Consider the following 25,899-nt stretch of genomic DNA (forward strand, 5'->3'; position numbering starts at 1 on the left):
CAGGAGATTGAGGCTGTGAAGAGACAGAACTAGAACCAATCGTGTCTGAAACTAGCAAGGAGGTGGGGGGAGGGGTGGGAAGGGTTGTGGGGGTTAGCCAGAGTCCATGCAAGTGTTAACAATTTGCCTTTTAAGGTCAGGCAGACAGAAGTCTTTGGGAGGCAGGAAGGGAGAATGTCCATAGGCTGGGCACACAACCTTTATTGGACCCTTATCCTCCTCTTTATTCTAATATACAGACTTATTTCTGAACTGTACATTGGCATACACTCAGGCTGAGGTTTGGGAAATAGATGATATTTTGAATGTGTTAGGAAGAAAAGTGTCTTTGGCACTTTCATCTCCCATCAAGATGAGAAAGGTCTTATTACCTTTTCTTCTCTCTCTTTTTGTGAGTATGATTCCTTTCTGAGTTCCATTCCCTACTTAGATAAAGTAACTTGAACTTAACTTTTAATGGCTAAAAACAAAAACACATTTCTCCCTTCCAGCTAGCACTTGCATTTTAACAGGGGTTTTCAAAAACGCCTTAACCCAAGGAATGAGTAATTTGGGAATTCCAATCACCAGGGTAGGGCTGGTAACTCGAACCGGGGAGAGGGGGACACCTCTCAAATTGTGCCTTTGAAACATTGACTTTCTCTCTTTGGCCAGGATTCTGGTCCTGAGAGAACAGGAAGGGGCTTCCTTCAGGGGCCAAAATCGGCATGGCTGCCTTTTAGTGAGTTCTGTGGGTTTTATTCTTGGCATATAGAGCCCTTGACTAGATGTGCATGGACTCAGAGTACCTATAAAACTTTGTATGATGCTTACCTATAGGCATTTTTTGGCAAAATGGAAGAAGTGGTATTCAAAGCCATTGCTAATTTGAAAAAGACATGCTCCTTGACACAGAAAGGTCTGATTCTAGATATGCCTAGGAGAGCTGGGCATCTGTCTTGCATACAGACTTGCTGCTGGGAGATAAGAAAAGCTAAATGCTATTGCCATGCTGTGCTCCTTCTTCTGAGCGAGTGAGGAAAATGGACTCTTAATTTTAACCCTTTAGTTCTTACAATATTGGGGAGTGAATAAAAGCATCCTCTGCTCCTTAGGGATCTGCATAGACATGTCTTCTTTGTACCCAATACCTCTTTGTACCTATACCCTCATATCCATGTGGAAATACTATCTTCCCAAATGGGTGAGGGAAAAGACAGCTAATGAAGGGAAGACAGTGTTAAGTAGAAAACTTCTCCAAAGATGGGGGCTCTAGGGGATTTTCTCCAAGAAACGACTGGAAACCAAGTGAGACCTATGATTCAGCCTGACGTCGAAGGAGACGTGGCTGGTGGGGGAGCACAAGGAAAGCAGAGCTTAGGGTGGTGACATGTACTCATAGCCAATCATCTCACGTGTCTACCAGATACCAGAAAGTGTTCATGTTTTCGTCAAGGCATCACCTATGCTCCTATCTTTTTTGTCATGCCTACTGTCGCCATGCTGGTTCAGCCTCTTCATGTCAAGTCTCCGAGCCTTTAATACTGGCATTCTTGAGAGCTCTGTTACCAGTCCTCACCTCTTTTCTCAGGCTTCTGATAGGCTTGTTTTCTTTAAACTTTCATTATATAACTTTTCTGTCCCAAACTCCTAATTCTATATCAAATCAAATATAAACTCCTTATCTCATTGTCTAGGCCCCATTAAGCTATCCTACCCTACTGACAGAAGCTAATGTCCCATCATTTGTCCAAAGGCAACCTCTCTTCCAGTCCAGTCAGCTTTTCTTAGTGTCCTACAAAAGGCCATGATGATACCCCCAATTCCATGTGTCCTTATAGACTACGTATTATATTTGGCTGTGACTTAGAAAGTTGTCAAAGACTATTATACCAATAGGAAATATTAAACAGAGTTATGCCTCTGTTCTTATTCATGTGTGTATCAAGAGTATGGCCGAAATATTTATCCAGTGGAACTCAATCTAGCATTTAAAAGTGATTTATCAGGAGGCAGTAGTTTTGGAGACATATCAACGGGATGCCTGGGATGCAGGGTTGTACCTCTTCAGGAATCTGCTTGAAGGGCTGTCATGAGAATTGTTGGAAGCTTGCAAAGCGTTTTAAGGACAGAGGCAAAAGGTCATTACATTGAGTTCTAGGAAATCAACAAATGCTAATGTGAAAAGAAAATAGCAATTCTCTAACATTCTGTAGGCAATTCTCAGGAGTGAGAGTATCAGAATGAATGGGCTCAGCTGGAACTAATACTGGGTAAAAGCCTCCTCTGCTCTAACAGAAATCGACTCTCCTGCAAATACCACCATGTTCTGTCACCAGTGTACAGTTCTGAGACCAAGTCTGACCTACTTTTACACCTTCACCCCACCCTCTGGGCTATAGGGTTGCTTGCTATTCTTCATCTCTTCTGAAGTCCTGGGCCACTTGTAGTCAGCTCAGCAGAACCTCCATAGACAGGTGGATCCTGTAAATGCACCTTAGAGAAATGGAATCTGGGGGGGGGGGGCAAAGAAAGGTGGTGTGTCCAGGTTTCTCCTTTATTTTCCCTTCTTTCTTGGAATGTAAAGAGAACCTTAAAGGAAACGTAAAAGTTATATAGTTCAACCACCCACCCAATTCCATAATCCCTCCTAAAATGTCTCCAAAGCATTGTTACCCCACTTTTGCTGGTGATGAGGAGCTCATTACCTCACAAGAACATCCAGTCTTTGGTCGTAGCACTCTATTCAAAGTTCTCCATTATCTGAAACTGAAATCTGGATCCCTGTGACTTCCAGTTATTGAAACTACTTGCCCTCCAGCAACAGTGTATGTGTCCCACCGAGGGCCTTTAAGTATTTGCAGACAGCTGTCATGTGCTTGTAAGTTTCTCTTCAAGTCTATTGCCCCCAGTTCTTTTAACTGTTCCTCATTTGACACGCTTTCATTATTCTCTAGTGAATTGTGCTGCTCCTTCCCTTGAACAACTCTGATTTGTCATTGTCATTCAAGTATAACCACCCTCACTGAACGTGATACCACAAGTAATGTGGTCTGATAATCACAGAGTATAGCAACCACATTCTTCACTAAGATTAGAATTACTTTTGAGTTAGTCATGCCACAATAGCATTTATGTGATTTTTACATTGACTATGGATAAGCTATTCCACTTCACAGTTGTTATTTTAAAACTTAAATTCTTTATGCTTTTATGAATCATGAGTTTCATCATGTTAGCATCAGACTCTCTTTTCAGGATTCATAATTATTAATTCAGCTGACCAACTGACCAGTAGCTATCTGGCTCATTTTTGGGTCATCTGCACATTTGAAAGCAGAAGCATGGTTTCTGTGTTTTCATTCATAGTTTTACTAAACATGTGAAAGTGAAAAAGTAAAAAACAGAGCCTTTAGCATCCACTCTGATATCAGCCTTTTACACAAGAATGATTCCTGGCATTTGGTTGTTGAATAAATAAATGAATGAATCAATGAACCAATTGATATCTTGTCCCCATCCCCCATATTTAATCTATCACCATATCCTGTTGATTAGAATTCTACATGCGGCTTCTCTCTACTTCTGCCCCTTCCAGCCTGGCCAAACAGCCATCTTCTTATACTTGAATGCCTGTCAACTGATTGGTCTTCTGGCATCTGTTCTGGCTTCCCTACTGTCCATTTGATAGCAGCAGCCAGAGTCATCTTTTCAAAATGCAAACTTGATTATGTAACTCCTCTGCTTTAATTTCTTCAGCGTTTCACATTGCTCTCAGAATAAAGACCAAAATCCTTATCTGTCCCATAAGGTAAGCATGTTCTGGCTCCTACTAACCTCTCCAGCCTTGTCTCCCACCTCTTTGTTCACTTTAGCACATCTACCTTTTGCCTCAGTGCCTTTGCACATGCTGTTTCCTTTGCCTAGAATCCTCCCAAGCCATTCCCCAACCTTGTACCTACTTAGCACCTATTCAGTCTCTTCTGTCTACCTATAGGTGCATCACAAACTGCCCCCAAATTTAGCAGCTTGACACAATAAATCTCTCTCTCTCTCTCTCTCTCTCTCTCTCTCTCTCTCTCTCAATGTTGTGGGTCAGAAATTTGGGCAGACTTCTAAGTGATTGTTTTGGCTTTCATGGCATCAACTGAGGTCACTTGGTGATATTAAGCTAATGAATGGACTTCTCTAGAGCTTCACTGTCCAACTTGGCAGTCACTAGCCACCTGTGGCTACTGATCATTTGAAATGCAGCTTGTCTTAATTGAGATGGGCTGTCAGTGTAAAATAACCACAAGATTTAGAAGATTTGGTACAGAAAAAGAATGTAAAATTTCCATTAATAATTTTCATATTGATTCCATGTTGAGATTATAATATTTCACAGATATTGGATTGAATAAAATATATTATTAAAATTAATTTCACCTATTTTCAATTGTTAAAGTGGCTACTAGAAATGTTCAAATTATGTGGCTTGGCTTACATTTCTATTGGATAGTGCTGATCTGGAGCAAGGTATTTTTTTCTATAAAAGGCCAGATAGAGGGTATTTTCAACTTTGTGGTCACATGGTCTCTGTCTCACCTACTCAGCCCTACCATTGTAGTGCAAAAGCAGCCAGAGATGATAACTAAATAAATGAGTATGGCTGTGTTCCAAAAAAACTTTGTTTGTAAATATAGCTGCTGGCTAGATTTGGTCTGCAGGCTGCAGTTTGATGACCTCTGATCTAGGGAATTCAAGCCACATGCCTGGTGGCTTGGCAGAGATGGAAAGCTGGGCTCAGCTGGGACTATTGACCCAAACACCTAGCACAGAGGTCTCAGGGTAGTGGAACATCATACATGGCAGCTCCAGGTTCCAGAAAGTATACTCCAAGAAAGACAGAAGCTGTGAAGCTGCTTTTGATCTAGCCTCAGAAGTCCCAAACCTCCCTTCTACACATTCTATTGGTCAAACAAGCCAGCCCAGATTCAAGGAAAGATTAGATTCCACCTCTTCATAGGAGAGGTAGCAAAGAATGTGTCCATGTTTGTCCATGTTTAATCTACCACATCATTCTCTCATGGTATAGCCTCACCTTTATAGCACTTGTCATCATTGTAATTTTATATTTATTTGTGTGATTAAATATTTGATCATTATCTTGCTCTTCTACTTAACTGTAAGCAACCCCATGAAGGGGAGCTGTTGCTGGTTTTGTTCATTGTTTGTCCCAGCATGTAGCACCATGCCTGGCTCAATAAAAATTTGTTGAACAATATTAGGGCACAGCTTTTCAGCCAAGTAAGCGTACTAATATCAATCCCACATTTCCGCATACTGCTCTTAAGCATATCATGTGACACCTTGTCAGAAGCCTTGTGAAAATTCAGATACATTCAATTCCCAAAACTCTTCCTAATTTGCAGTTAAGGAACTTTATTGAAAAGGGAAATAAGCCGACCTTATTCCTCCTGGTACCTCCAAGGTAATACTAGCTGCTCTAAAGGTTCTGGTGCTCCGAGAAGTAATCCATGTGGCATGTCACACAGGCAAGCCAGGGCCCTGGGCAGCTTGTGCTCCTCCTGCATGTCACTCTCCTCTCACCTGGCTGACAGTGCCTGGCCATCAAGGCTGCCTTGTCTGGTCACAGTATGAACTGGTGAAGGCAAAGGGCCAGGCCCTGAGTGTGGGCTGAGACCACCCTGGTCCTCCCTCCAAAGTCTACACATCAACTATATTTACAAGCAAAGTTTTCTTGGAACACAGCCATACTCATTTATTTAGTTATCATCTGTGGCTGCTTTTGCACTACAATGGTAGGGTTGAGTAGCTGAGCTAGAGACCGTGTGACCACAAAGTTGTCCTGCTTTCTGCTTGGAACAAGGACTCTTGTATTTGCTGGAAGGAGATGGGCATTGCCACCTTCCACACTAGTCCTGGAGCTCGCGTGGTAGTTATTTGTGGACCCTATCTTTCTTTATAGGACTGGGTGAGGGACCAAGGCCTACACATCTTTCTATTCCCCCACAACCTCTAAAGCAAGCCTGACACTACATTCAGTAAATGTTTGTACGAGAGCTGGTCTCAGTGAACAACCTTCCTAAGACAACAGCAAACTTAGCATTTTTTCCTAGTACCCTGATCACCACTAATACGTATTCTAGACAAAGTTGTGAAATAAGGAACATTTTATTTGCTGCTCCCCAACTTCTGCCTTGGAATCCTTGTCTCACTTTCCGTGTCGTCATTTTTGTACTTCCCTGTCCCACCCCGTTGCTGGCCACCCGCAGTCCGCATCCCTTCCTGCTGCCTCTTGCCTGAACTAGATCTCACATGTGCTTCAGACCGGAGACGTAAAAGGTCCCTTCTGTGTATTTCCTCCTTTTTCTGCTCAAGTACTCATCTTTGCACAGAGCTCTTCTGGGTGAGGCTTAGTTGTAACACGTGCCTGGAGCTAAACCCACAACAGGAAACTGATGACCTGTCCAGGGCTGGAGGGAAGAGGCGCATTCTCTGCCTGGCACATAAGGGGTGCTTAAGCAATAGTTGTGGAATGAATGGAAGCTCAGAAACTCCCCTGATACAAAGGGACACTTTGGGTCCCCTCCCACCTCATCCCCGCATGTTCCCCTGAGCATCACACTGATTCCAGTAGCTGCCAGCACAGCTGACCTGGGGATGGGCTGCTCCCTGTTACTCCAAGCGTGGGCAGAATTAGAAACCTTTCCGCTTGCTCCCACGGCACAGCTGAAACTGGCTGGAACTTTTAAAGGAACTACACCAGTGTTTTAAAAGAACACAGAGAGGCTACGTGGGTTTAAAACCTCAACTCTGTCATTTACTAGCCAGTGGCTAGGACAAGTTTCTTAACCCCTCTGAGACTCCATTTCTTCATCTGTAACGTGAGGGCAAGTAATCCCCCCCTTATCCTGAGGACTAATAGTATAGTCATTCAGCTGCCTCTCACTCACGCTCCATGATGGGCCAGACATGTAAAGCAGAGGTGGGGGATGTCTGGCCCATGGGCCATATAAGGCCGGCAAAATCATTTGGTCTGGCCCAGCCAAGGCATTAGGAGTGAGTTCATTAAATGTTTGACCAAATATAGTGGGCTAATTTGTAAGTTGATAATTTTGTATGACCTGTGCATGATATAAATGACCCCTGGCAGAAAAAAGGTTCCCCACCCCTGAAGTAAGGGAAAGCAGTGTAGAATGGGTGTGCTTCTTTGTTTCTGAAGTGAACCTCCAGCTACATGGAGGCTACTCGTTTCAGGTGTGTGACCAGTTCGTTCACCTACAGGCCTCAGTCTGCTCCCAGCTGACAGGAATCTCTCAGAGAATCTCCCCTGTAAACTCTTAGGTTCTTTCCCCTCTCATTCCCCTTTTGGCTCTCTCCCTCCAAAAGCAAGTTTCTACTTCGCAGGCCCTCTGGAGAAAGCAAGGACTCGTGGTTGTGGCTGAGACCTCATTCCTGAGGGAGCAGCAACATTTCTGTTCTTTTTCAGAGCTAACAACATTGAAGAGACTGGCTTACCCAACCCTTCCTCCCCGCTCCCCCAACCCCCAGCCCCACTCCCAGCCCACATGACAGCTAGAGTTGAAATTCTTCACATGGGGCATGAATACTTTATAAAAGAGAATCATGTCAGTCTCAAGAATTTTAACACCATATTTTATTAGGTCTCTGACAAACCTGTGTCCAAAGTGTTGTCCAAGACAGCGCACACTCTCCAAATTAATATTAGTGAAGTTCACTGGGACTGTCACGGTTGGGCAGGATTTTGAGGAGGAATGTGATCACTGTGCCCAAAACCTTGAAGGACTTTGGCAAAGTGTGTTAGGCTTATCCTGAGCAGTTTCAGAGAAGAACACCAGTGTCAATGAGAGGAAGTTACCAGGAGGCAGCTTCTCACTCAGGGGAAGAGAGTTTCCAAATAGAGAAGTCAAAAATGGTGTTGACTTCCTTGTCATACCCCAGCGCTACTTCCCACAGTGTGACTTACAGGGATGGATCATTTATCCAGGATTTCCCAGGGCCAATCATTTCTTGTAATTATTTGAATTCAAGGTGATTAGTTAAACTTATAACAAAATATAATTTGATTTTATGCCCCTGTTTAACTTATTATTGGTTTGAAAACAATAGAAGATTCCTATATTAGGTGAGAGTTCAGATTTAAAGGGTTTCCGGCCCTCAGATTCTATGATAAATAGGATGCTGGTGATGATTTAATATGAGGAAGTGCACAAGAATCAAATAGAGAACTCTGTTTCGAGGTTCTACCATTGAGCGATGTCAGCTTTGGCCCAACAGATAATGCCCAAGCTCTAAGATCTATTGAAATCACTAGAAGGGCAAGAGAGAGCAATCAGGAGCAGTGTAAGGTTCATATGTTGACACCTTGTGTTTTACTTAAAAAAAAATAAAAATAAAAAATAAATAAATATATATATATATTAGAGCCCCGTTGCATGAAGAGATTCATGCAATAGGCCTTCCCTTCCCCTGGCTGCCAGCACCGGTTTTCCTCCGGCACCCGGGACCCAGGCCTTCCTCCAGCACCCGGGACCCAGGCCTTTGCTCCGGCCGGAGCCTTCAATCTTCACCACTCCCGCTCCGCCGCTTTGCACCTATGTATGCAAATTAACAGCCATCTTTGTTGGGTTAATTTACATACTCTCCTGATTGGCTGGTGAGCGTAGTGGAGGGACAGTCAATTTACATGTTAGTCTATTACACCCCCTTCCTCTCTATATATATACTAGAAGCCTGGTGCATGAAATTTGTGCACTGGGGGGGGGGGGTGTCCCTCGCCCAGCTTGCACCCTCTCCAATCTGGGACCCCTTGGGTGATGTCTGACTTCCCACAGGGATCGGGCCTAAACTGGCAGTCAGACATCCATCTCACAATCTGGGTCTGCTGGCTCCTAACCATTTGCCTGCCTGCCTGCCTGATTGCCCTAACTGCTTCTGTCTGCCAGCCTGATTGCCCCCTAACTGCTCGTCTGCCGGCCTGATTAACACCTAACTTCTCTCCTGCCAGCTCGATCGCCCCCAACTGCCCTCCCCTGCCAGCCTGATTTCACCCCCAAATGCCCTCCCTCCCCTGCCGGCCTGGTTGCCCACAACTGCCCTCCCTTGCAAGCCTGGTCCCCCCCAACTCCCCTCCCCTGCTGGCTTTATCTCTCCCACAACAGCCCTCCCCTGCCCTCCCCTGCAGGCTTGATCTTGCCCCCAACTGCCTTCCTCTGCTGGCCAATTTGGTTCTGATTGGTTGGTTCCTATGCCAGTCAGCGTCAAAACTCCACCTCCTGGGCAGCCATTGGCTCCTCACAGTTGACCCAGATTTGGTTCTGATTGGTCAGTTTCTATGCCAGTCAGTGTCAAAAGCTCCACCTCTTAAACAGCCATTTGCTCCTCACACTTCACCCAAATTTGGTTCTGATTGGTTGGTTTCTATGCCAGTCAGCATCTCTGGGCCTATCAATGGGGCCTGGTCAGAAAGGCAGGGCTGATCAGCAGCCCTGCTGGGCCTGGAGAGAAATGGAGGCATGGCTGCTGGAGAGAAAGAGAGAGGCAAGTGCTGATCAACAGCTGCCACAGAGGCTACAGATCAGACCCTGCTTCTCTCTTCAGACCTCACTCTGGGCCTGATTCGAAGCCCCCTCAGCAGTCAGTGCTGGGTCTCCATGGCAACCCAGCGCTGACTGCAGGACTGACTTCTGATTGGTTGAGCCTCAGTCTTGACAGACCCAGGGTTTTTATATATTAGGATTTTGTTGATTTCAGAGAGGAAGGAAGAGGGAAAGAGAGATAGAAACATCAATGATGCAGGCCCCCTATTGGGGAGTGAGACCGCAACTCCAGGCCTGTGCCCTTGAGCAGTACTGAACCTGGGAACCTTCAGTCCGCAGACCAATGATCTATCCACTGAGCCAAAACAGCTAGGACTCACAGTGTGCTTTAGTGACTAAATATATTTGCAGCTCATTGTCACAATGCACTAATTTTCTAATTAGTTACTAATTAGCACTATTTTTTAAATATAAAAGAGCTCCTACAGATCAATAAGAAAAGGGCTAAAGACCCAAATTAAAAGTCAGCAAAAGAAATGTATACACAGCATGGAACCAAATACAACCTCTTATACTTTTGAAAAGATGCTGATACTCATAATAAAAAACATTCATTTAAAAGTCACAGTGAGAACTACCTCACACCCATTGGAATGATACAAAAACCCCACATGTATACAGAAAATAAATGTTGGCAAGGATATGGTGACATTGGAACTCGTGCACTATTAATGAGAATGTAAATTGGTGCAGCTGCTATGGTAAACAGTATAGCAGTTCTTAAAAAAAAATTTCAGTAGAATTACCATGTGACTCAGTAATTCCACTTCTGAATATTTGCCCAAAAGAAATGAGATATTTGTATATCCATGTTTGTGACAGCATTATTCACAATCGCCAAAAGGCAGAAGCAACTCAAGATAACTTACTCTGCCACATATGTGATTTGACATATGATCAAGGTTTTCTCATTGCAACATGATTGGAAACAACATAAATAGCCATTGATAGGGGCTGGAAAAATAATTATTACCATCCACTATATGCAGCTGTTAGAATTAGGATACACAGTATGTGCTGAAACAAAACAATCTCCAAGGTAGTGGCTAGTGTGCAAAAGTATGTGTACTGTGCTACCAGGTGTTTAAAAATAAAATGAAAAAAATGTCAGTCTATGTTTTTTTCTAAAATAACTGCAAGTAAAGGCAAGAAACTGCTAACAGGTAACAGTGGTCACTTCAGATGTGTCTACAGAGGAAAACTAGATAGCTAAGGGACAGGGTTGGAAGAGAGACTTGCTTTCCACTATTTATCACCTTTACCTTTTAAATTTAATACCATATGCAGGTATGGTGTATTCAAATTTTTTTAATTAAAGAAAAAGAGAGGTCATCCTGGCCGGTGGTGCTCAGGAGTTAGAGTGTCAGCCTGCTCACTGAAGAATCTCAGGTTGGATTCCCGCACAAGGACACATACCTGGGTTGCAGGTTCATCCCCGGCCCTGGTCGGGGCACATTCGGGAGGCAACCAATCGATGTATCATGTGTCTTGCATTGATCTCTCTCTCTCTCTCTCTCTCTCTCTCTCTCTCTCTCCCTCTCCTTCCCTTCCATTCTCTCTAGAAATCAATGGAAAAAATATCCTTGGGTGAGGGTTAACAAAAATAAATAAATAGATCAATCAATAGATAGATAAAAAGAGAGACTTCAATGCATGCATATAAGCATAACCAATGGATACAGACAGTAGGTGGGTGAGGGCCTGTGCTGGGGGGTGTGAGCAGGCGGGGAGAGGTCAATGAGGGAAAAAGGAGACATATGTAATACTTTCAACAATAAAGAATTAAAAAATAAATTTTAAAAAGAGAGGTTTCAGTCTACAAGGGAAAAAACAAAATAGTCACTGGGAACAGAGGAAAGGCATCTCCCATAGCCCGAAGGGATTGGCGATAGCTTCTATCCACCCTCAAGGAAGAACTTCCTGCTATTGAATCAGAAATAGCTGTGCACATTTTCCTGAGCATCGGTTTGACTGTATCTTCCAGACAGATCTATAAATAAATTCACCAGTTAGCTTTCCCTTTCCCTTTGGCCATTAAACACTATAAGCCAAATTTGTGACCTGCACATGCAGGGTGGGCATATTTCTATGGTAAGCATTTAGCACTGGCCTTGTACTTGGATCCATTTTATATTTCTGCACTTGATTTTCTTTTTACCTGTTTCTAATGCTCATCTTTCCTTAGTCTATGCTTCCCTGTAAGCCACTTTATAGCCTTTTTGGTCTAAGTTGGGATAAGTGGGTGAGTGCAGAAAGGGGGAGGCGGAGAGGGGAAGAAAGAGAAGATAGAGGTTATAAAGCAGTGCCCGTCGTTTTTATTGGCTCTATCATGTAGATTAAGTGAATACTGTCGTGCCATTGTACAGAGTGGGGTCCTCAGACCAAGCAGCACCGTCATCACCTGTGAGTTTGTTGTACATGGGTCTTCACCCAACCTACTAAATCAGAATCTTTGTGGACGAGGCCCAGAAAACTGCTTTAACATACTCTCCTGATAATTTTTATGCACATTAAAGTTTGAGAAGCATGGGGAAACAAAAAGAATGTTGATTTCTAAACATAAATACTTTCCATTTGCCCCATCACACCCATTGTGTTGGCCAAGTAATGCCAGCCACTACGATAAATAATGTCAAAAATTTATTAGCTTTATACAGTAAAAAATTTATTTTTTGCTCATGTCACAGTCCAGTATGGATCATGGTGGGGGTGGAGAAAGCTGTCTTGTTAATTTGTTCAGCAAATCAGCGTCCTTTCACAGTGAGGCTTTGCCATCCTCTACACCAGTGGTTCTCAACCTTGGCTGCACATTCGAATCACCTGGGAATCTTTGTAAAATCCTGATTTCTGGGCCTCATCTTCCGGAAATTCTGTTTTTTTGTTATGGGGTGAGGCCACAACATTAGTAACAAAGAAACAAAATTTCTGGAGGATGACGCCCAGAAATCAGGATTTTAAAAAGATTCCCAGGTGATTCTAATGTGCAACCAAGATTGAGAACCACTGCTCTACAACAAGCATGTCAAACTCAAAGGCTAGCACGGACCTTTAAACAAGGTTTAAATTTATGTGGGCTGCAAAAAACAAAAGCTTCAATTTTCATAGAAACATACATTTATTTCGATAGAGATATGCTGAATACAAAGGGCTGAAATAAACAAGTAATCATTAATGAGTATTTGTTGTGGGCCGAATTCGGCCTGCGGGCCACAAGTTTGACATTCTTGCTCTACACCCTTGGACTCCTCCTCTGGATCCTCTGAATTCACAAAGCAAGGGAGTGGCAGGTCTGAAAGTAACACCTACTTTCCTTCCACAGTTCCATTGGCCAGAACCCAAAGACATGGCCCTCTTAACTAACAGGAGGCTGGGAAATAGGTGTATCTGTGGAGCTAGGGGGGAAAGGAAATGGCTTTGGTGAACCTTCTCTACTACACCCATGGACCTAAGTGAATATCAAACTCCACTTGTCATGTTTTGGTTTTGTTTCATCTTTTTAATCATGTTTTATCTTTTCTTTTTCAACTCTAGCACTATGGGACTGAGTACCACTCTCTTTGTGATGGCCCTCCTGCTCTCTGGTAAGAACCTTTGGTTTTATAAAGTCCTAGAATCCTTCCATTGTGTTAAGTCTGACTGCTGCAAGCCCAGGCCTGAGACTTGGTGGGTTTTATTCACTTTCTACCCCATGTTGCACAATACCACAGGCAAAAAAAGACTTTGGTGGAGAAGAAGGAAACATGATTGAGAACAGGTATCTCAGCTGATGGCAGGCCTGGTCTCAGATGGAGCCCTATCCCTTCTGTGCATCCTTCTTTTCCATCTCACCAAGGAGGGTAGACTCGCCTGTCCATTGGCACCCAGGAAACAAGGAGAAGTCCCTCCTCTGATATCCCTGAGGCTTAACTCTTTTGCTCCACACATACTCCTTTCTGGTCTTCTCTGTTTCATTTCTGGAAGTCCCAGGCTTTTAGGAAACAGCTCATGGGCTTCTAAAAGCCTCCTTTCATTAAGGAGCATTGCTTTCCATGTTCCATACCTTTCCTCTCTTCCTCCTCTACCTCCCCCACCAGCCCACACCCATAGATCATAGTAGCCACTGCTTACTGGGAGAATAAAAAACCCCAGCCCTGCTACTACCTACTTTAGTGACCTTCAGCTAATTGTATCAGCGGATTTACTATGACGCTAATGAAGCTGAGCTGCAGGATTCTCACTTGCAGAAGCTCTATCTAAAGCCCCTCCAAAATTCCATGAGGGGCCCTACCAGTATGGTCACATGTCATATGTTTTGGTAAAATTTTCGACAGGTATCTTGCCCACAATAAGTCAAGACCACGGCCTTTCTTTATTACAACTTTTCTCTCCATCGCATTCTCAGACAGTTGGCAGGTATTATACTGGCCATGGGCATTTTGAACTTGAATTCTGCATTTCTTTTCTTAAAGGGATCATTGCCCCCAAAAGGAATTTTAAAAGTGTCATGCTTCACAGAACTTGGATCTTCCCTGTTTGCAGCTCCTCTCTGAGTTCCAGTTTCTTCATCTGTTAATGAGTTGGTGGAGGTTCCTGCCACCCTGTGACTGGTTGCCTTTAGTTTCCACTGTCCTGCCCCTTCCAGCTGCTCATTTACCCCACCCTCAGCACAGAGAGGGAAGCCCTCTCATACACCCATCCTGGTGTGGGGCAGACAGGGAGGGGGAGCTGAGCCTGCACTTTGGCCATAGCAGCACCAGGCCGCTCCTGACTCCCCAGCCCAGCCATGAGTTCAGCTCTGCCTGTGGCAGTTCTAGATCTCCTCAGCCACACTTGGCAGACCCTCTTTGGTTGTTTTCTCCTCAGCCACACCTGTGCAGACCCTCTTTGGGTTTTGTCAACAGATGATTCAGACAGATGATTCATTTGGTTACTGACAGCAACAAGTGGGGAAATCATTCACTGAAATAGAGGACAGGGAAGTTTGAACAGAGTAGGTATGGGTATCTGAATAGCAGTATCCAGCAGGCAATTGGATATGGATGTCTGTGAAAGTTATTGGCTGGAGATGAGCATCTGTGAATTATTAGTTTATATATTTGGTAGATAAATCCATGCTTATTTGTCCTCATGAATTTTCTTTTACTAAAGGAGAAAAACTAGACAGAGTGTAGAGAGTAAGGAGATCAAGAGCAGGCACTCAAGATAATCAGTATTTAAGGGGTGATCAGAGAAAACTGATTAGATCAGTGATTGGGAAAGAATAGGGTTTCAAGGAGAGATGGCCAGCAGCGTGATGGTCAACAGAGTGGTCAAATAAAGTGAAATCTAAAAAGAGCTCTGAATTTGGCAATGGTAGGAAGTCACTGACAATCTTTGCCAGGGAAGTTTCGGCAGAGAGGTGGGGGACAGAGGTTGGGAATGAAGGCAGCAATTTCTGCTTACTCTTTCAGGGAGTTTGACTATAAGAGAAAGAGAAACTAAAAGTAGTAACAGAGGGAACCATGTGAGGAAGGGAGAGGGTGGAAAGCAGGGTGAGCAGCTCAGAGGCCAAGTTAAGTGGGATAAGATTTATAATGTCACCAGTTCAAATAATGGAATAATTTCCTTCAGGGGCGCTCAAACATTCAGTTGTAAGAACAGATATGAAGATCAAAAGTAGAGTGTGCTTAGGATGAATTCTGCACAAAAGGGCAAGTTTATTGGAATTGCTGGCAAAAGAATAATTGAGCCCTAGCTGGTTAGGCTCAGTGGATAGAGCGTTGGCCTTCAGACTGAAGTGTCCCAGGTTCAATTCTAGTCAAGGGCATGTACCTCGGTTCCAGGCTCCATCCCTGTGCGTGTGGGAGGCGATCAATTGATGTGCCTCTCTCACATAGATGTTTTTCTCTTTCTGTCTCTCCCACTCCCTTCTACTCTCTCTAAAAATCGATGGGGGAGCCCTGACCGGTTTGGCTCGGTGGATAGAGCGTCGACCTGCGGACTCAAGGGTCCCAGGTTCGATTCCAGTCAAGAGCATGTACCTCGGTTGCGGGCACATACCCAATGGGGAGTGTGCAGGAGGCAGCTGATCGATGTTTCTCTCTCATCGATGTTTCTGACTCTATCTCTCTCCCTTCCTCTCTGTAAAAAATTCAATAAAATATATATTAAAAAAATCGATGAGGGAAAATATCCTTGGGAGAGGATTAACAAAAAGAGAGAGAGAGAGAGCCCTAACCGGTTTGGCTCAGTGGATAGAGAGTAGGCCTGCAGACTGAAGGGTTCCGGGTTCGATTCTGGTCAAGGGCATGTATCTTGGTTGCGGGCACATCCCCAGTAGGGGGTGTGCAGGAGGCAGCTGATCAATATTTCTTTCTCATTGATGTTTCTAATTCTCTATGCCTCTCCCTTCCTCTCTGTAAAAAAATCAATAAAATATATTTTTAAAAAGAGAGAAAGAGCATGATTGAAAAGATATACTGTCACTCTGCTGTCCAATATGATAGCAATTAGCCACATGTGGCTATTTAAATTAGTTAGAATTAAATAAGATTAAAAATTCAGTTTTCAGTCACACTAGTGACATATCAAGTGCTCAATGGCTGAGTGTAGTGGCCAGTGACTACCATATTAGTCAGCACAGATACAGTACTTTTCCATTGTTGCAGGGCTCTTTTGGAAAGCACTGAGCTATAGGGTCTAGACTGGATGGAGTTGAGGTCTTGGTGAAGTAAAACACAGATATAGGTGAAGTAATTGAGCAAATGTTGTGGACAGAGATAGGTACATTGATGTTTAAGGTTTTTAGAACAGAGCTATTCTTGGAAATAAGGTTTAGGGTTATGTCATGGGAGAGGGGCTGCTAAAATAGTCTGTGGATGAAGATCTTCAGAGTGGAAAAGATCAAAGAACTTCTAAGCAAGTGTATTGGTGAACTCATCCTTGCTGAAGTCACTCAAATTGATAGTAATAATTGGTCGAAAAGAAAGATCTGTATCTAATGCTAAAATGCTCAGTGAACAAGGAAGTAATGATGTTGCTGTTAGTAGCTGACAGCAATGAGAGACTGGGACACCTCAAAGGGGAAGGGTGTTGCTCAAGGTCTCCATGAAGTATGCCAAAAGAAGCAGTGGCTGGGACAAATGACGTCCTTTGGGTAGGGCCAGAGTTCAATGAAAGTACAACCTTGGGGAAAACATTTGATGAAGAGACTGAAGATATAGTTTATTACAGTGGAATGAAGTTTCCAGAGGGCCTCATACAGGGTGTGGCAAAAGTAGGTTTACAGTTGTGAGTACGTGAGACAGAGTTTGTTCTTGTATTATTATTTATTAATTAGAGGCCCGGGGCATGAATTCATGCATGGGTGGGATCTGGCCAGCCCACCCCAATTGGGCTGATGGGGTGGGCCCGGCTGGGGGAAGGGGCTGCGGGTGGTTGCCTGGCGGCTCTGCCCCCTGGTCGAACTCCCAGTGGAATTTCCGGTTGAGGGGACAATTTGCATATTAGCCTTTTAATATAGGATATATTATTTTCCATACCAACAACTGTAAACCTACTTTTGCCCTACCCTGCATAACATTGAAGGAAGTTTAGTAAAAGGAGGAAAATTCATGAGTATAGATGACCCTTGACTATATAAGACATGCATTTGGGGTAGTAGCCAGGGAAGAATGAAGTCCCACATGGGGTCAGAGACCTCACAAGGTTAGAAGACTATAGTTTTTGTGTGATAGTCAAACAGTATACTGCTGAGGAAGTTCTCATGTGTCTTTTGAAACAAACTCCTTCAGCTGTTTAGGGAGGTATCTAGATGGATTCTTGAGTTCCTAGCTCCTGACATCATCATAGCAGTCAGTTATAACTAGACCTAGAACATATCTATCACCCAAGTGCTGGGGAAGGAGAGACTCTCAATGCTTTCCCACTAATGGAGTCCCAGTGAGCCCAGTAGCTATGTGGTCTAGGATTTGGGGTCATAACAGGGGAGGCCTGAAGCCACTTAGGGAAAATAGACTTTTAGCTAAATCTTTCCCATATTGTAAGGGAGGGGCTTAGCATGCGTAGCTCTACGTGATGTCATGGAAGCCAGTGGTTGGTGAGGAACTGTGGAGCAAAAATTGTGAAATACTTTCAGTTCCACCCAGAATGGGCTTCAGACTGATTTCCATTCCAGAGTAAGAAAGAGGGTTTGGATGGAAACAAATGTTCTTGTCATAATCTCCTCTGTTTCACTCAGAGACAGAGGTAGAAACCCATTATTGCAGCTTCTCAAACTGGAGATTTTTTTTCTAAGTATATTTTTATTTATATCATAGAGAGGAAGAGAAAAGGAGAGAGATAGAAACATCAATGATGAAAGAGAATCATTGGTCAGCTGCCTCCTGCACGCCCCCTACTTTGGATTGAGCTTGCAACCTCGGCATGTGCCCTGAGCAGGAATTGAACCCTAACCTCCTGGTTCATTGGTCGATGCTCAACCACTGAGCTACACTGACCAGGCTCAAACTGGAGCTTTTGTTAAAATGCCAATTATGACTCAGTAGGTCTGAGTGGGGCCAGAACATGTGCATTTCTGACGAGCCTTCCCTGATGCTGATGCCTTTAGAACACAGGCCACACTTTTGGTTGGTAGGTGAAGAGGGGCACAGTTAGACATGTGGATGAAAAAGCCCTTTTAATCTTTTGGAGAGGGGTCCTGGGTCAGAGAAGTTGGACTGATTTGTGAGTGAAGAGAGTGGTTGGGAAGGAGAAAAGGTACAGTGAGGCTCAACAGAGAAACAACCATAAATCAGAAAGACAGAAGCCTAAGGCTAAGTCATCTCCAGGCCCAGAAGACACAATTGATCCCCGAGTAATAATGTAATATTGACCACTAACTGGCAGAATTTCCAACTGTGTTTGGTTTCTCTGTTAGGTCGTTTGCCCTCATTTGGCAAGTCACTGATATAACCCAGTGATCGCTGCTAGAAGCTTTTACAGTAGGTGGCACCCTTACCTTATCATTCAGAGTTTAGCAAAGAAGGAGCAGGAGCCTCAAGGTTGCCTTGTAAGATAATTTCTCAATATAGTAAATCTTCTTTAAGGCCCCCTTTCATTATTGTTTCGGGTTCCCAGGTAGATTTTTCCACTTCCCTCCAATATGGGAATGTATTCTATATGGATACTGCATTTGTATACTTTCAGGTGGTTCACAGAGTTCTACTGAGCAGAATGTAATAGGTGGTGATTCAAATTTGTGCCAGCTCTCACTGATGCCTGGAGTCCTCTTCCCTTCAAATTTAAGACCACTACCAACCCCCTTGATTATTTGTTCTCACTGGGCTATTCTGCACACAGTCCAGTTTTGACAAGTGCATGTCATTGTTATTTGTCCTTCTACTTTCTTTTGAAAGAGAAACCCATGGATTAGATCAATTCAACTTCTCCTAGCACCCCTCAACGAACAACTTGAATGAAACTACTCTTCTCTCTCTCACCAACCCACCTCACTTTCCTCCTTAATAAAGTCCTAAACAATGGAGCTTTACTTAGAACCCGCCTGAACTTCCTCTCCAAGGTGGCAGCTAACTTCATATTAACTAAGAAACAGCATTTCCCCCCAACCCTGCACTTCACACCCACCACTAATTTCTTGGCCAAGTCTCAATTAATTCCATGACTCAGAGTAGGTCCTACAAAAACCCTATAATCAATCACATTTTTAAAAAGTTTTATTTTTTAATTACAGTTTACATTCAATATTATTTTATATTAGTTTTAGGTTAGACAATCATATACTTTACAAAGTGTCACCCTGATATTTCAAGTACTTAGCACCATACATAATTATTACAATATATAATCAATCACACAAAATCCCTTCCACAAACTCCAAATGTCTTTGGAGAGGAAAGCCTTTCTCTGAACTCTCCCAGCCTGTCCTCCAGGGGTTTCAAAAACTGCCAGAGCAATGCATCCTGGGAAGAGCAAGTTTATGGTAATTGAGGTTTCCCCAATACTCCAAAAAGCACATTCTCACCTTCCCATCTATGATTCATTTTCAGTATTTCATTCATGTGCCTTAAATGGTCTTTGACTACCACAATCCCAAACAGCCATCGATTTGCTCAGTTCTCTTTCTGATCCCTGAAAGAGCTTAGAGAGGTCACTGAGATTAGAAGCCTTGGTTGGCTATTTATGTCATTTCCAAACTATACTATATCCTTGGGAGAGATGGCCATGAAATATGCAGTCATAAGGGAAGCTCTATACGGGCTAAGGAATAAGGGGATGGGGAGGAAAAGGGAGAGGTTTTGGTGATGGTGTAGAAGTAATGGAGCCTGTAACAGCTGCAGTGAATTAGTGTTCGGGTTATAGGAAGGTAACAGATGGGCGAATGAGTTGTCCAACTGCTGGTTTTCCCTGTTTTAGGATTTAAATTCACAGACCCATAGTACTGGATAGATCCTTAGAACATTTGGTTCACTCCTTCATTAAACAGATAAAGAAACTGAGCCTCATAGCAGTTGCAGTTTACACAAGGCCACACAGATTTAGTTAGCAGTAGAGTGAGAACAAAAGTCCCATCCTCCAGATGCCAACACGTATGCAACTGTTCCAGAGTTTAACATCTAGTTCCTCGATCTCATTTCTGATAAGGTAGCATCTGGGTATTATATAAAGAAAAATGGAGTTGTTGCTCTTGTTCTTCCCTCTTGTTTCTCCTTCCCCAATAGCCATCTTTCTTTTTTTTAGGTGCTGCTTCCATGAAGAGTCAGGCATATTTCAACAAAATTGGAGACCTTCCATGTCACTTTACAAACCCTGAAAACATAAGCCTGGATGAGCTGGTAGTATTTTGGCAGAACCAGGATAAGTTGGTTCTTTATGAACTATTCAGAGGCAAAGAGAATCTTCAAAGTGTTGATGCCAACTACAAGGACCGCACAAGCTTGGACCAGGATAATTGGACCCTGCGACTCCACAATATTCAGATCAAGGACAAGAGATTGTATCAATGTTTCATCTATCATCGCAAAAACCTCCAGGGAATGAATCTCATCCACCAAAATGATATCGACCTATCAGTGCTTGGTATGTTGTCAATGGCATGTCCTGATCCCTGGCCTTCTAGATGAGATTGCAGTGATCAGGGAAACACTGGTGGGGGGCAGGGGTGACCTATAGAGAGAAGGCAGAGGACAGTCATTTCTGGGAAATCCACTTGAAGGTAATGCAGGGTTTGGGAGTAGGGAACTAGAAGTCCTTTGTACTTTGTATAGTTTGCTTCTGAAAGATCAGTAAGAATTCACTTTGGGGACAAAATAGAGCTAACTAAACAAAGGTAATGTGGCTATGTAAAAACCATGGGTAATTTTTCCATTACTAAGTTTATATATCACATAGGCCTCAAATCTCTTTTACATTTATTTTCTCCTTTGGTCCAAGATTTCTCACCCCCTGAATCTTTGCCTGGAGCTCCTAGTGAGGGTGACAACTAAGTAATTTGGGTTTTCCCTTCAACATTCCAGAGATTGTTTATGAGTTGTTTTCTGCCCAACCATGAGCTTGGTAGTCAGAAAGGAAATAACCCAATGCACAGAGTCTAAAAACTAGTAAACCAGCTCCTTTGTTCCTCCAGGCCTTGAAAAACCTGTCAATATAGATTTTAAAAAAATTATAATACAATAAAATGCATTGTTTTTAATTTTTAAAAATGTGTTATTATTGATTTCAGAGAGGAAAGAAGAGGGAGGGAGAGATAGAAACATCAATGATGCGAGAATCATTGATTGGCTGTCCCCAGTACGCGCCACACTGGGGATCGAGCCTGCAACCAGGACATGTGTCCTGACTGAAAATGGAACCATGACCTCCTGGTTCATAGGTTGATGCTCAATCACTGAGCCATGCTGGCCAGGTGTAGACACAGATTAATTTTTTATGAAACTGAAAAAGGCAGATTAACAACAATTCTGAAACAAGAATAAAGCAGAGGTAAAAATAGAATTGGAATGGGAAGTTGCTCCCTTTAAGTGTCACTCAACTAGGCTGTAGGGCTTTTTGGGACATGTAACCAAATGCTATAGCGATATTTTCAAAGTGTGGCCAGTTTCTATAGAGAAACATGATGTGGTTTAGGTGGGACACAGACAATCATTTTTTTTAAAAAAAATTTTAATGGTTTTATATTATTTTAATATGTACTAGAAAAACTAATAAAAGCCTATCTTATAAAACCTATAATTTCACAGATATTGCTAATAAGGCTACAGTAGGTAGTACCATGGCATTCCACCTTTGATAGACCACATAAAGTTACAAGTCGAATGCTTAAGTAGTGTGTTGATATAGCAGAACTTGTAGTATGGCATGCAAATCACTGAAGTTTCAGAGACAACATGCTAAAGTATACATTAGTATGTAGAACCTGAAAATGACCTCATAACTCTGGAAAGAGAGTGAGCTATTTTTCTGGCAGAAGGAATAGGTGCCAGCAATCCTCAACAGCCATAAAAATCTGAACAGTAAACAAGGCAAGAGAAGCTCCGTGTTTATTAACAGCATATATTTTTTCCTAAAAATGGCTAGGTTTGCCCTTCATCTTAAAATATATGATGAAGATACTTAGACAGTCCTTCCCAAAACCAGTATTTTGATTATCTAAATCCAAAGTCCCCACCCACTCACTTCCCACCATCCTGTGTGGATTTCTGGAAGATAGGGCCCAGAGCACACCAGCACCCAGAACTCTGTTGGTTCCTGGTGGAACTTTAGCCTCAATCCCATTCTGTTCTCATGGTCTAGTGACCTGGAATATATTCCATGGGACACTTAGGTCCTAAAGTCAGACCACTTCTCCTTCCAAAGACTTTATTCCTTAGAGAAGTAGCCTCATTATAAAGATTTTATTTTTGTTAATCCTCACCTAAGGATATTTTCCCATTGATTTTTAGAGAGCATGGAAGGGAGAGAGGGATACAAAGAGAGAGAAACATCGATGTGAGAGAGACACATCAATTGGTTGCCTCCTGCATGCACCCCAACCCGGGCTGGGGATTGAGCCTGCAACCAAGGTACATGCCCTTGACCAGAATCAAACTCAGTGGATGGGCCAACACTCTATCCACTGAGCCAAACCAGCTAGGGCTCACTATAAATTTTTGATGATTTAAATTTAGCCCTCCTATCACTCAGACAGCATCCCCTTGATTTGGGTAAACAGAAAGTAAGCATGGTCCCAAACTCCATTTTTAAAAATTAAATATGGGGCCTTTATGTGGCTCTCACCATGGTCTGAGACCCATGCTTGAGGCACTCTGGGGCTCCCAGATGTGCCCCCAGAGAGTTCCCAAAACAGGTACCTAGTCATTTGCTATTCTCTTCTAAATACTTTTAAATTTTGATTGATCTCTCTCTCTTTGTATCTTTATTCTGCTTTCAGCTAACTTCAGTCAACCTGAAATAATGCTAATTTCTAATAGAACAGAAAATTCCTACATAAATGTGACCTGCTCATCTGTACAAGGTTACCCAGAACCTGCGAAGATGTATTTTCAGCTAAAAACCATGAATTCAACATCTGAGTATGATGCTGTCATGGAAATAATTCAAGATAATATCACAGGACTGTACAATGTTTCTATCAGCTCGTCTTTACCGGTGTTTCCAGAAACAAATGTGAGCATCTTCTGTGTCCTGCAACCTGAGCCAACACAGACAGAGCTTTTCTCCCAACCTTACAGTATAGGTAAGGCTTCTCCCCAAGACTATGTCTTTTACCAGGTCTTATGCACAAACGCTATGACAGATCATCCCATGTCCCAGGAAACCTCCAACTGAGCCATTTTATATTGACAGAGGTGCTGCAGGGTCCAGGACACTATGAACCTACAGCCAACATTATGAACCTATTCTGCACTTGAGGAAGCATGTTCTTAATCCCTGAAACTAACCCAGTCTTTTGGGCTACCTTTGGATAGACAATTCTGAAGTTTAGGTCAGAAAATGCAAGATTCCTCCAAGCTAGAATTCTTCCATTCATTAAAATACACACAAACCCACACCCACACCTCTCACCCCCAAAACACACACCAGGCATACATACATATAGCACTTGTTGTGAATATAGAACCATTCTAGAAATTCTTGGTTGCAAGGATGAAAACTAAAAGGTATAAGATATGCTCTCTGTCCTCAAAGACCTTCCAATAGAATTAGAACTTCATGATGTATACACACGAAAATCTGTATTTTAAAAAGATTGGATTGGAATCTAAATTATATTCCATAGAAATAAGTTGTAAAATTAAAAACTAAAGTGACTATAATTAGTCTCATAGGCAATCAGATATAGGCAAGTTCTTGGGGGTCAGGGGAAGTCTTTTTAAAGGAGGTAGGCTCTTGTAACACAACAAAAGAAAGAATTGGTGGTGAGGTGATGACAGGTGAGGACCGCAGTGGACTAGCAATGTGGGCACAAAAGGTAATGTACATATATGTCAAGGAAAGACTCAGAAGCAGAAATTCTCGTGGCATGTTGATAGTGCAGTATGGAGACCAGTCCAGCTGGAGGAAAGCATGGAGACTAAGCAGTGTCCACTAATGGGAGCCTGCCATTTTAAAGTCATGACTTTGCCCCTGAGGGAATGCATCCATATTTGAAACCCCACTTTTGAGGAGCAGTGACTGCAAGATTCTTTCCTGGAATAGAGGCACCCTTCTCCCACACTGTCTCCCTCGCTGCTGGTTCTGATGCTGACCCCTCCCCAACCTGTCTGCCTTCTGCTTGCCTTCACCCCTTCTCCAGCTCTGCCCCCATGCTTTGTCTTTCCCTAAGTCATCCTTCCAACTCCTAGCTCCACCCTCTGGCTTTGCTGCCTTCTTTATCCTGATGTCTTCCTGTTCAAACATATCTTGGCCTATGGACATATTTTTATGTACAGCCTCTGGGGCCAGTTCCTAAAAGCCAGCTTTACCAATGGGCCAATTCTCTCTCCCGGTGTTGATTTCCTCCACTCAAGTATTTCCCCCTCTAAGAATCCAGTAAATGGTGAGGCCACCCAGCCTGTCCTGGTTGCTTCTACTGTAGCCTGATAGAGGCCTCTCCAAGCCACCCCTGAAGTTCAGCACCTTCTTGGAGCCCCTAACATCACCACACATGACATGCTCTGGGGCCCTCTGCCATGGCTCCCACAGTCAACAAATAAATAGGGCCTTGCCACCAAGATAGCCTCATCATGACTCACCTTTCTCTGCTTCTCAACTACTGCTGAAACCTTCCCGGCTACCACCATCTTCAGAAACTTTCAGCTCCAGCTGCCTCAAGAAGCTAGGGCTGGCCTCTCTGCGACCCTATTCTATGGCTTGATCAGAGATAGGTTAGACTCTGAGTCAAGGAATCTTTTGGGGTGTCAAAAGGTAGCAGTTTCCAGGTTAACAAGTATTAACCTTCCCATCCCCACTTTACTGGGAATACCAAATAGGCTGAAGTGAGATGAACTGGGACAGACTCAGAAAGTATTGAATAAGACTTGCAATAACTCCTCTTCTTAATGCCCCAGGATCAGGGCATGGGTCCACAAATTGCAGCTAAGCTAACAGGAGGTCCTGTTTTCCTGTAATTTAGGATTAACTACTGGAAGTGTTCTCATAAATGTTTATGAAATGGGCCCCTCAGTTCTCAGTTTTTCCCCCAAAGCCTCTTTTTCAACTCCCTGGAAACTTATGAGTCTCCACGCAAGGAAATAAGTCTTGGCCTCCCAGGAGCTGAATCTGACCCTGATTCCTCAGGGCATGAAAAGACAGCAAAGTTTTTCTAGTGGGTGAGACATGCTGACAGCTCTGCTTAGGGAAATCTGCTGTGACCTCAGTGTAAAAGGCAAACAAACAAAAACAAAACTGGAGGTAGAACGCCTGTGAGGAGGTCATTGTATTTGTCCAGGTGAGAGGTGTCTGAAGCCTGATCTAGAGATGATAGTGGATGGAAGAATTATTATGAAGGAAACTTCAGGACCTGGGTCTATCTACACAGAGAGCTGAGGATGCAGGAATCACACAGAAGACTGTACATTCAGAGCCTTGGCACAGGTACCTTACCCAGATTCCAAGGGCAAGGTCAGCCCTCTTCTAGATCACAGTCATTGTCATCCCAGCCTCTGGGAAGGTAAGGGAGCTCAGTCCAGGTATTTGGTCAGAGCCACTGGCTTGGTTATTAGTTAACCGCTGAAGACCCTGGACTGGGACTTTCTAACACCTCATATTGTGTATTTCTGGCTTCTCTGGCAGTAGAGCCCTGGGGAAAAGCTGGCATATAAATAAGAGAACAGTGGCCATTATAAACCTTTTATAACCA

At 43.2% G+C, this 25,899-nt stretch overlaps 1 protein-coding gene across 11 annotated transcripts in view; it reads left to right on the plus strand.

Annotated features, from left to right (window-relative positions):
- CD86 (CD86 molecule) overlaps nucleotides 1-25,899 on the plus strand; it is a 78,273-nt gene that overhangs the window by 22,575 nt on the left and 29,799 nt on the right. For all 11 annotated transcript variants that reach the window (XM_014457757.2, XM_006090947.3, XM_006090948.3 and 8 more), the window contains exons 2-4: nucleotides 13,137-13,186; nucleotides 20,301-20,639; nucleotides 22,990-23,295. In XM_014457757.2, coding sequence (XP_014313243.1) covers nucleotides 13,137-13,186; nucleotides 20,301-20,639; nucleotides 22,990-23,295 — 695 coding nt within the window. The remainder of the gene's footprint in view (nucleotides 1-13,136; nucleotides 13,187-20,300; nucleotides 20,640-22,989; nucleotides 23,296-25,899) is intronic.

This window comes from Myotis lucifugus, unplaced genomic scaffold (genome assembly GCF_000147115.1).
Source record: "Myotis lucifugus unplaced genomic scaffold, Myoluc2.0 scaffold_84, whole genome shotgun sequence".
NCBI classification, from domain to species: Eukaryota; Metazoa; Chordata; class Mammalia; order Chiroptera; family Vespertilionidae; genus Myotis; species Myotis lucifugus.